We start from the raw sequence: 11,183 nt of genomic DNA on the forward strand, positions 1-11,183 counted from the left end.
AGGAGCCATAGCTGAAAATAAACATTTTGTGATTGTTGGAGAAAATATTTTATTCGCTTTATAAACGATTAAATGGTTACAAATGCTAAATGATTATTACAGAATTATATTGGGGTCACACTGCTGCAAAACAGCTCTTCCCTAAACTCAAGACCAGCGACAGCAGAATATAACACGTGTCTGTTAGTCTAAATCCAGTTTGATTTCAAGCTAAACTGATTTTGTTTTAGAGAAACACACTGAAGAAATCGAGTCTCTCTTCTTCTGTCTGTATGTCTGCGCAGAAGGACGGAGGAATGAACTGCTCTGGGTCCTCGACTCCTGTTACTGCGTTAAAATAGCTGAAAGAAAATGTCATTTGATTCAATTATTATAAGAATAGACATAATGTACATTGTCTTAAGCCACGTGCACTTTCTCTCACCTGGTGACGATCCAGCCCGTCTGTGGTGTGTAGTATAATAAAGAGACGGGGATGCAGCCGAACTCTGTTACTGTAGCCAAATATTTACCTGCACATGTAAAAACATTCAGTCGTCATTAAAACAACAAACTACTAGAACATCTGCATGTGTTATTGTGTCTAATAGATTTCATTCAATCAATGTTAAATTGTATTCTTTGTGAAATTCACACATATTCTGTGTGTAACCATGACCTGAAGCAGGTGTTTGTTGTATCTGAGTGAATGATCTGCGCAGTCAAGTTAATGTCAAAACTCTTTCTTGACGTAAACGTGCTGGTAAACACAACGTCACTCTGGAAAAGCTTTGCTCAAGAGCATCAACATGTGGGAAAACAAAGAACACCACTTCAGCGGTCCCTGACACTAACAGGCACGTGACTTCACCTTGAGTCTCAGGCACGACACCTGTCCAGGTGTTGACCAGCAGACCTTCACCGGGCGCAGAGGAACCGCCCAGAATCACCTGTGACATCAGCGAGGCGTTGCGTGGGATCTCTGACGGGTGGAAGGTCGTGTGGAGGATGTTCTTCTGACACGTCTTGTTTCTGTAGTCGATGTTGTAAACCACACCCTAGAAATAACCAATGAAGACCGTTGGTATTACGGACCGTGCAGTCATCTTAAGGGTAACAAAAAATACGCTTTGTGCTGCAATGCATGCTGGGTGACATCTTTCAACAGAACGTTCCTATTATTAATCAAACGGCTATAAGCCTCTGTTCATTCTTTCATGAAATCAAGTTAATTGTTTTAAGAAATGATGAAGATGATGTTGTGTGGCTTTACCTCTCGAAACAGGAACAGCATATTCAGATGAAATGTTTTGCTGTCAGATTTACCAAATTCCCATAAACGAATGCGCTGGCCAAAAGCATCATAGCGATATTTAGCAAAGGCCCAAGCCTGGCCATCTTTAGCAGTCTGAGAGAGAGAGATGAATGTTTATCTTACATGTGACATTCAGAAAACAATGAACACGTTACATCCCTGTGAGTTTAATGAGCAAAAGATTCAGCCGAAGACCACTGACGTCAGATGAAGAATATTCACATATAAAACACGATAATCGATACGAATATCTGAAATCTTTTCAAAACATTCCCATTAATATCAGTCAAACAAGAGTTGGTTTGTTTTGATTTAAGCCGTAATAACTAACACAACAAAAACATGATTTTTGAACATTTATAAAAACGGACTCATTCTCTCATTTTGGAAGCAAACTTTTGATATGTGACTTGACTCAAAGCTTCGCTCGTGCTTCTGTTGTCATAGCAACAGTGACGTCACTCTTCAGTATTATGATTGGTTGTGCAACAGTTCACCAGTTCAATGAATAAACAAGTTTATGGGCTCCTGCGTCAAGCCAAACATCACTTTAATGGAGCTCAAATGTCATAATGAAAACACCGGAGAAGCGCTGTGTCACTCACCACAGTCATACTTCCAGAGAGCAGAGGAGGACTGCCTGTCAATAAAGATCACAACACACATTCTGTTATTATTCTTCTGTACACATATATGCTGTCAGAGACGAACAAGAGGATTGTGACAAACAACTGAAGGCATCAACACACAAACACACACTTACGGCATGGATGAGGCTTCTGTCCCAAACCCATTCCTGTCCCAAACACTAACAGACCCAAACAAAGCAGTGACTTCATGATCTCCAGACGAGCCGCTCAGAGAACTCCAACAGCTCTGTGTGTGTGTGTGTGTGTGTGAGCACACTTCCTTGTTTGTCATCTGGCGCAGCAGGTTTTCTGTGTGTGTGTGTGTGTGTGTGTGTGTGAACTCTCATAACACCTCAACACAACACAACAGAGAGATCCAAAGATTTAAAACAATGCATGTATACAAATATGAAGATAAACATCTGTTTAATGATGTCATCATCATGCTGTTGTTACTTTTCTCGTGACAAGACGTGTTCAGAATCACTTTAGACGTTTTTAAGGGCTGTGCGTCTGACACAAGCATGTCCCAGAATGCAGTGAAATCCCACATTAGCGAAATGATTGCTCATTAACCCTTCATAAATCAGCTGGATTCATATATATTTCATCTCATATAGATGTTAGACTTTAAATCTAATCGTGTCTGGCAGTTTGAGGAACAGAAACATGAGACTCATGAAACAGAAGTGTGAGCGTCATGAAGCGGGTGTCCGTCACTGGTTTTATTCGCATTATGAAGTTTTGCTTGTGATGGAAACGCCAAATTTCCCATTAGAACCCCAAAATGTTTTTACGCTCACTCTTGTTTTAAAAAAAAAAAGGTTAAAGTAAATAATGAGAGATGGAAACGCAGAATAAATTCCTGCAAAAAGTCACGTAACTGAACGATGATGATGATGATGATGGTGATGATGATGAAACCTGACTAACCAGAGATCTTGTGATCAGAAATATTCTTCCTGAACTGCCTGAGCAAAGTCCTTAAGTATTTCTGTTATTGTCTCTTCATCTGCTTGCACAAGTATTATTATATATAAAAAAGATTATATTCAGTGGCTTCTCTTTCTTTTCATACTGATATTTATTGGCAGTTTATTAGGAAGTGAAGGCTGACTATAGTTGCTTTATTTTGCACATTCGCAACTTTGTCAATGTGGAATGAAGATCTTCTGGTTTCAGTCACATGTCACTGTCATATGATCACTGATGGGATATAAATAAGTGAAGAAGTTTGACTGTGACCCAGATATTTCACATTTTCTGAGCTCAAAGGTTTCTGTCTCAGATACTTCAGTGTCACATGTTCATTTAATAACATCAGTTACTTCCTCGTGGCTTTCACTCAGAACTTGTGATTTAATGATCAAAATAATAACTAAGATAATAATATCTTGGTTGGTATTTTCTAGAAATGTTTTAGGATTACTTGTCTAATCAAATGAACCGTAATGAAAGAACAATGACACCTGTCACTTTAAATACTGCACTGGTCCGTTAATAACATCACACCAAACTAAACCTTCACTTAAGATTTACATACATATTCACCAAGACAAACCTTTTGACATAAGAATGTGTTTATTTCATCTTTCCAGATGGACGTTAACATATACTTACTTTTGCCTTTTTTCTTATCTTTCATTTACAATTTATTCAATGTAAAAATAACTGTGAGAGCTTTTTAGTTTTGTGCAATTATTTTGCATAGAAATGTTGAACATGTGTTGATTTTTCATTCTTTTCAGCAACTGTTAAAAACTGGCGGGGCTGATGAATAAAACTAATATTACTTGACATTGATTGTGTTTAGTCCAGCCGCTCGACAGATCTCATTACATTCATCTCCATGTTGATATTTAAGGAAGTTGTCGATTCCCGTCTGTTGGAAGTTGTTCGATCTGGGCTTTCGGAGCGAGTGAATCTGAGGATCGGTCAGATACGTCAAACCTTTTCCATTACTCGTGACCCAACCTGACCAAAAGAAAACAAACAAATGATGGACTATTTCTCTCTTTATATCCAAGTGTGGAAATAAGACATCGAGGTAATATTTGTGTAACATCAATAGTTCATGTGGTCACAGTTCATGGGACATTATCGTATAATGTTGACAATTAGTTCATTAGTTACACAAACAAATCATGTGAATTGAAGTGACGAGATCAAACTAGATCTCTCACCTTGCAGATCCACCACAACTTCCTCATGGTTGGAGAACTCGTAGGTGAAATGTCCGAATGCGATGCCGTACTTTGTGGCAGCATGCTCAGTTTTTGTACGTTTGGTGTTGTTTGTGAGCTTCGAGAAATCTCCAGACATGTACGGTTCTGCAGACAAACATGTTTCAATACGACCCATCTCCAGAATCTGAAACGAACGAATGTGGAAAACACGAACACACATGAACGTTGAGTTTCAGCTGGAGTGTTACACTTCGTTATTATCAAAAGTCCTGCAAGAAATGGGTTTCCCTATAGTCATAACAAATGATCAGGGGCCTCATTTATAAAACGTGCATTACCACATATTTCATCGTAGAGTTTGCGTAAAATCCACAGGAACAGGATTTATATTTATAAAAATGGTATTTGACATGGAAAAGTGCTAAACTCCACATCAGGTTCTGAGCAGACATCCGCACTTTTGCTCCTCCGAGTGCTGCAGCAAGTCATATGCCGCTCATATAAGATTTGGATGTTGACATGTGCTCGTTCATATATTAATGACATTAATTGCACATCGTTAAAAGGTTAGATCTGTAACTGAGATTAGCTGCACGCAATTTCAAGGTCATTTGTGATTTATAGACTTCACATCAGATAGAGAGGCGTACACACATTTTCTGTGCGTACGTTCGTTCTATGAATCACACGTACACCCTTTAAGAAATTTTTGTAAAATTACATTTTGGTCGGTTTCTACGCAGCGCTTTATAAATGAGGCCCCAAGTGGCTCATATATATCTGATTCCATCGCAATAAACACTCAAAAAGTGCACTTAATGTCAAGAAAATAAATACATTTGACTTAAATTGATCTGCTCTTTATCTGCTCTTTTTAGTCAATCAACCTAATATAATAGCATGTATAACACAGCAATGAGAATAACATTCACAAACACGAGCAGATTCAATTGTGTGTAAAATACACAGGGATTCATACCAGCAGTGCTTCCGAGGGGATGAAGAAGATCTGAGCTGTGATGTTACTATCGTAAAGACGTTTATTAAACTCAGTGACGTAGTGTTGTGCGCTCATCTGACGCTCCACGTCGTGAAGGTGTGCGTGAAGGCCCTTCTCCTTCAGATACTCTTTACCCACGTATCTGATGATTGAAGAAGTGGATTGAGCGTTAGCGTGTGTGTGATGAACGGTGGGTGAGGTGTTTCAGGTGTTACCTGCTCAGCAGTTGTTCCTGGTGAAGATACAGCACCTCTACAGCTCGTCTCTGTGTGCCACAGTCACCGGTCCGCTCTCCGATGAAAACGCTGCTTTCGAAGGCCGTCCACAAGTCGGAAGCCTTTGAGTATTTCAGGACGACGGCATCTGCAGAATGAAAGCATAAAACGCGATGACAAACACACTGAAGCTCATGGAGAGGCCGTGTTGGACACTCACCGTACGCCTGGTTCTGACGTCTGCTGTCCAGAGATTTCAGCGGTTTGTTCGGCAGCCTTTTGAGCAAACAACCATGACAAACTCCAGCGAACAGACATCTGTAGTCCCGCTCTGTGAGAACATCACTGCCCATCGTGCAGTTCTTGAAGCATCTGTTGCACGACTCGGAGATGGTCCTGAAGCTTCCGTGTTTCTCTTGATGGTAGTCGGGGACGGACAGACGCTCAAATCCCAGTTCCTCAAACGGATCGGTCTCTGTGCTTGAAAAAGCTGACGGTCTGATCGCTTTCACACGTTCTTGTACTTTTACAAAGTTGCGAGATGAGCTCTGTCGTGAATGATTCATCTGTGTAAACTCAGAAGTGTTGGCTGCAGGACTAACGGACAATTTCTCCCAAGATGAGCGCGAGCCAAAGCTGTCGGCCAGAGAATACGAAGAGGATACGCTCCCATCTTTAGTCTTCGCCCTTGCGTCTTGATTGGCTACTGAAAGGGAAGTGAAATCACAGTCAAACTCTACGGTCTCTATGCTGCTTTGAGGTTGGACTGGAACGTGCTCATATGAAGAGTCCAAGCTACTGTCAGAAGAACGTGACGCTCTTACTCTCAGACTCTTGCCAAAGTCATTGCTGTTATTGGTGACGGACGCCGGCCCGGTTTCATCTTTAGCCGTGCAGAGATCTCCCTGGAATCCTTTTGAGTCGCATGTTTTTTGTTCATCTACATTGGGTTTTGAAGGACCAGCGCTGGTGCTCCGTTCATCATCACTTATCTCAGTACGACAGCTTGAATTGACCAGAACAAAAGAAGATCCGCTGCCAGATGAATCATGTCTAGAGGAAATCATGTCACGTGACTTTCTTCTCAAACTTTGATCCATAAATTCATCCTTGCCATCTTTATTTGGGCTGGTGCGCTCCAGACAGCTGTCGAGTGTTTCTTGCAGATGTTCCGGGTTCTCTGAGCGCTCCGTGTCGATCTGAAACGCTGTTATACAGTGGGTTGAGTCAGAATCTTCTCTTGTCTTCTGAGTATTCATCTCAAACGTTTCACAGACGGAACTGTGGTGCTTTCTAAAACTGTCGATGACCGTTGCAAAGTTGCCGAGCGTGAACCTCACAGGCCCAAACTCCACAGAACGATAGCCGTCGGGAACAAAGGAGAGCGGATCAGAATTATCGAAGCTTTTCACATTCAACAATGACTTGATCCGTTGAATCTTTGCTGTGATGTCAGCACACAGGCTGAAGTCTGAACTTCTGGAATACTGGAATAATAAAGTCACGGCTTCGTGACACACTCTCGTGGCTGTTGTGATGCTCTCAGACGGACCCGTCATCCATCTGTGAGTCAGGGTCAAGCAGTAAGACGCTTTGAGTAAAGTGTGTAACTCCAGTTTACTAGTGACAGTGTTTTCTCTTGTGTTTGTCAGCAGGCCGATCTCGAAGGCTTCTTTGGCTAAAGTCAGATACCGATTCTGATCGTTAGTGGAACGTTTGTCTGAGAAACTGTAGGACAGCAAACAGGATCCTTGGGCGACCTGGAGAGAAAAAACTAAAGTCCATCATCCCTATGAACTATATAACACCATCTGCATTTCGGCAATAGCATGAAAAAGCCAATATATCAAGCCAACAGTTTATTACTCTCACTTCATGCTTTTGGTACAGTAAAACTTCACTTTTACTATAGTAAAACCAGGATTCATTTTTCAAAGGTTATATAATGTCGGTTGAATAAGTAGGGGTAGAATAATCATCCACTTGAATCAAACAAAATGACATTTGTGCTAAATATAGTTTGCCTGAGCACATAGAAGTAAACATTATTTTATGTATTGAATCTATTTGCGTTGCTTAAAATATAACATATTGATACAGACCTTTATAACTATTGTGTCAGTGACAACACTTGATGAGACACAATAAAAGACAATAGGACCCATTATCATTTTTCATTTTGTCCACACTGGATGTGGCTCACCGCTACACGACAAACCCTTTAAGAACAAGATATTTTTTGTCGCACCGCTTGCGTCCGGTAGAGATTCACAGAATCCGAGGTGTTGGGACTTTTATACGATTCTAAAACTGTAAGACAACGCACCACGTTGGTCAAAACATACAGAGATCCATATTGACTGTACACAACAGCCATCTGAGCAGCTCGAGCAGCCGACAGCAGACGATGATGATGATGTTCTCCCAGTAAATTCTGAACAAGAGTAGAGAGAGAGAAAAAAAGCTCAAAGCAAAAACAAATGCATGCGAACAAGATTTCAAATATTTCAGTCCATCTTACAAAGTCGATATGAGTTTTTTTCTGAAGCGTGTCAAAGTCGTGGTCATTCATAGAGATGAGCATTTGTGCCAGAAGACCAAGAGAAGTCCCGATGCCCTGAACACAACATCAAAACAAACGCACATCAGTGCTCGATCGCCAATGAGCTGCAGAACGAGTCCTCGTGCATCGCATCAACTTAAACATGCAACCTTTTTATCAGGCTGAGGAAGAGCGTAAAACCCCACCAGAGACGCCCAAATCAGCTCGAACGCATCGATCCACAGACCTGAGGATAAACACACATCACATCTCTTGAATGTCTCGGTTATTCTCCTAGGCATCAGTGAGATGAAAAGGTCTCATCAGATATTTGACATTTGTCAAGTCAAAAGTCAATATTATTGAAGATCTCAAAATGATTATTTCTCCTGAGCGATTTCATCTTAGACCAAATCAATTTTTAAACGCAAAACAAATGTGAAAGAGCAACACGAACTCACTCACCTAGCTTGTGTAGCACCTGACCTCTGACCTGCAGACTCACGGCCTGCACCAGCGTCTGCTCGCTGACCTTCATATACGTCCAGGAGCCTAAATGAAGTCACGCGGCCGTCAGAAACCACTCCAGCACAACGGATGGAATATTGCTGATTGTACAATACCTGTTAAAGCATTCCGACTGATCAGACGGCTCAGTATGAACTCGGCTTTCTGCAGTTTACCTGCATCAAAATAAAACGAGCCATCAAATGAAACCTCCCAGTGAAGAACGTTCAACTTCCACGACCCAGACGGGGAGAGATGAGCTCACCGCTGTTCAGGTACACACGAGCTTGTCTGATGATGACCTGAGGGGCGATGGGGATCGCCGGATAACGCTCGTGCAACGCTTTAGCGATCTTCAGCAGGACATGAGAACTGTCCATCCAGTACAGAAGACGGTCGACCAAGAAGACCACCGCGACAGCCCACTTAGGCTCATCGGCTGCGATGCTGTCTCGGAGGAACATCTGAAAACACACAGGACTCAAAATCACACAATGAAAGATATTTTTCGTCATGTGCACCAGGTCAGATTCTTACCAGTAACTGTGGTAGATGTTGTCTGATGAGGTCGGACGAGTTGATTTTGTCCTCAGACGTCACAGACTGTTTGTATTGCCATTTCTCTTCCACGAAGGGCCACTTTCTGTCCGCAGCGTCCTGTAAGAGCGCTCTCAGTTCATCCGGAAAGAACCCTGAGAGTGAAAGCGGCATACAGACTTCAGTGAGAACTACAGAGGTTACACTGGCTCCTTGTTGCCGCCCGCATGAAGTTCAAAGCTTTGCTCCTGGCCTACAAGACCAACACCGGATCTGCACCATCGTATCTTCACTCGCTAATGCAGATCTATGTTCCTGCCAGATCACTGCGGTCTGCAAAGGAACAACGACTAGTGGTACCATCCCAAAAAGGAAAAAAGTCACTCTCCCGTACCTTCACTGGATCTGTTCCACATTGGTGGAATGATCTACCTGCTGCTACAAGATCTGCAGACTCGGTTGCCATCTTTAAAAAACACCTAAAAACGCATCTCTTCCGTCAACACGTTGCTGATTGAGTTTTTCCTAATTCTCTTCCCTTTCCTTCTTATCAAAAAAAAAAAATTACTAACCTCAATATTCTTAGCTTTGTATACTCTGCTAGGCTTTAATGGACTAGTTTGATGCACTTATGTATTTTCGTTGCCTATGTTGTTATAATTGCTTCCAATGTTTCCTCATCTGTAAGTCGCTTTGGATAAAAGCGTCTGCTAAATGACTAAATGTAAATGTACTTGCTCGTTTACTTCCCAGAAGTGTCATAAGACAGCAAATGGTGTTTCAGCATTTATTCATTTTAAGATCAATGGGATTGTAATGTGTGCATGAGGTCAGATCACACAGATATCAAACCGCTCGATGAGATCACAAAAAATAACATTCTTCCCACGTATACCATTGTAAACATTATTAACATAACTGCAGCATGTGTGTTCATATGTACAGTTTTAGTCATTACCGCTGGGGTGTGGGAGCTCGCGCCCTGCTTCCGTCGGTCCGCTGACTGCGCACTGGAGACACTCGTGCAGTAACTGCGTCACCTCTTGCCCGCTCATCTGCACATGAGCACATGAAGAAGGCATTCAGTAATGTATTTACAGTGATATCAAGAGGAAGAACACAAAAAACAAGCTCGGTTGCTCGATATCAACGTCACCACCACCAAGCCTCGGGCAACTCAATTAAACTTTATAAAAAAATGTGTTCCCTGCTAAGTCATTTTCCGTGAATGAATCGGCAGCTACGTTTTAAGAGATTTGTGCTCATGTTGTATTATTTGTGAGCTTTATATGCGCAATGACCTCTAATGTCCCCGCCAAAGGAAGGAGTCGCTTTTAACAACATGTTAGTAACGGCCGTTTTTAAGACACAATAAGGCTTTAAAGCCACAATATGTAAAAACAGATGCTGTATGAGCACTTCTGCATTTGTGAGTTGCTGTAGTTTCTACAAGAGGAAACTGAGGGTCGTGCGGAGCAGCGGATATTAAGTCACTGATATGAGACAAACACAAGGGACGGGACATTAGTTTAAATGGGAATTTCTCTTTATTTGCACATTCTTGGGATCATGTAAGCACACAACTACATGAAATATATCACACTGTGCAAGTGATTTTTGGATATTTCACAACATTATTCTTCCATATTGTGTCTTTAAAAAAATCAGGAGTGGGTTATATTTGGTGTGTTTTAAGTTAAAGAAACGTGAAAATGTTTAGAGGTTTTGTTAACCACAGACCTTGTTTCGGGTGATTTCACAAAAACCATTAGGCTGAATCTGATATGGCACACTTGAACAGCAGGTACTTCAGTAAGTATGTACTCAACGGGGCTGAATGGCTGTAGTATGAATGCGATCGGTGTTGTCCACCATATTTTCTTCTGTTCCTTTTTAACGGCGCGTGGCAATTTACGCTTGAGGCGCATGTCCGCCACCTACTGTAGATTAGCCATGTGATGTAGTTATGAGAGACAGATTAACACGTAACATGGGCTTTGTACAAGTAAACAACACAAGAAACGAAGCTTTCAATTTTCTTCCAGTACAGCACACTTTTATTTCCATGTGTTTAATTTGAGCCTGTAGGGCTCGTGGGGATATAACAGTATCTCAAGTATCCGAGTGATTCAGACTCGGGGTGTAAACACTACACCATCCGGGAATCATGAATGCTGAGGATTCAAGTACACACTATACCCAGGTAGCAAACAAACGTTGGCCCAACGTTGGCCCAACGTTTGTTGTTGTGTTGGGCCAACGTTGGGTGCTGA

The 11,183-nt window shown here is 41.7% G+C and overlaps 2 protein-coding genes across 4 annotated transcripts; both read right to left on the minus strand.

The window, feature by feature from the left end:
* Window positions 1–202: 202 nt before the first annotated feature.
* Window positions 203–2,242, minus strand: epdl1 (ependymin-like 1). Its single transcript, XM_079465125.1, has 6 exons — window positions 2,058–2,242; window positions 1,900–1,934; window positions 1,253–1,387; window positions 851–1,037; window positions 425–512; window positions 203–341 (listed from the first exon to the last, which is right to left on the minus strand). Exons 1-6 carry the CDS (start codon window positions 2,131–2,133, stop codon window positions 227–229), a joined length of 636 nt encoding a protein of 211 aa, XP_079321251.1. The 5' UTR covers window positions 2,134–2,242; the 3' UTR covers window positions 203–226.
* A 1,246-nt stretch (window positions 2,243–3,488) lies between these two features.
* On the minus strand, window positions 3,489–10,795 carry alpk1 (alpha-kinase 1; the record flags this gene model as incomplete). Of its 3 annotated transcripts, XM_079470340.1 has the most annotated exons (14): window positions 3,489–3,897; window positions 4,107–4,293; window positions 5,089–5,251; window positions 5,325–5,472; window positions 5,545–7,084; window positions 7,651–7,758; window positions 7,846–7,941; window positions 8,037–8,113; window positions 8,332–8,418; window positions 8,490–8,549; window positions 8,639–8,837; window positions 8,911–9,065; window positions 9,869–9,965; window positions 10,651–10,795. In XM_079470340.1, 13 exons carry the CDS (start codon window positions 9,963–9,965, stop codon window positions 3,713–3,715), a joined length of 3,102 nt encoding a protein of 1,033 aa, XP_079326466.1. In that variant the 3' UTR covers window positions 3,489–3,712. The 3 variants fall into 3 exon arrangements, with proteins under 3 accessions (XP_079326466.1, XP_079326465.1, XP_079326467.1); XM_079470339.1 differs by lacking the exon at window positions 10,651–10,795 and having other exon boundaries at window positions 5,325–7,084; XM_079470341.1 differs by lacking the exon at window positions 10,651–10,795 and having other exon boundaries at window positions 3,727–3,897; window positions 4,107–4,253; window positions 5,325–7,084.
* Between the last annotated feature and the right edge of the window lie 388 nt (window positions 10,796–11,183).

This window comes from Barbatula barbatula, assembly GCF_947034865.1.
Source record: "Barbatula barbatula genome assembly, chromosome: 1".
NCBI classification, from domain to species: domain Eukaryota; kingdom Metazoa; phylum Chordata; class Actinopteri; order Cypriniformes; family Nemacheilidae; genus Barbatula; species Barbatula barbatula.

Coding starts and splice junctions, on each gene's coding strand:
- epdl1 (XM_079465125.1), bottom strand. CDS start 2,133: ATGAAGTCACTGCTTTGTTTGGGTCTGTTAGTGTTTGGGACAGGAATG. Junction 1,038..1,252: donor TGCTGTTCCTGTTTCGAGAG/GTAAAGCCACAC, acceptor GGTTATTTCTAG/GGTGTGGTTTACAACATCGA. Junction 342..424: donor ACGGGCTGGATCGTCACCAG/GTGAGAGAAAGT, acceptor ATTTTCTTTCAG/CTATTTTAACGCAGTAACAG.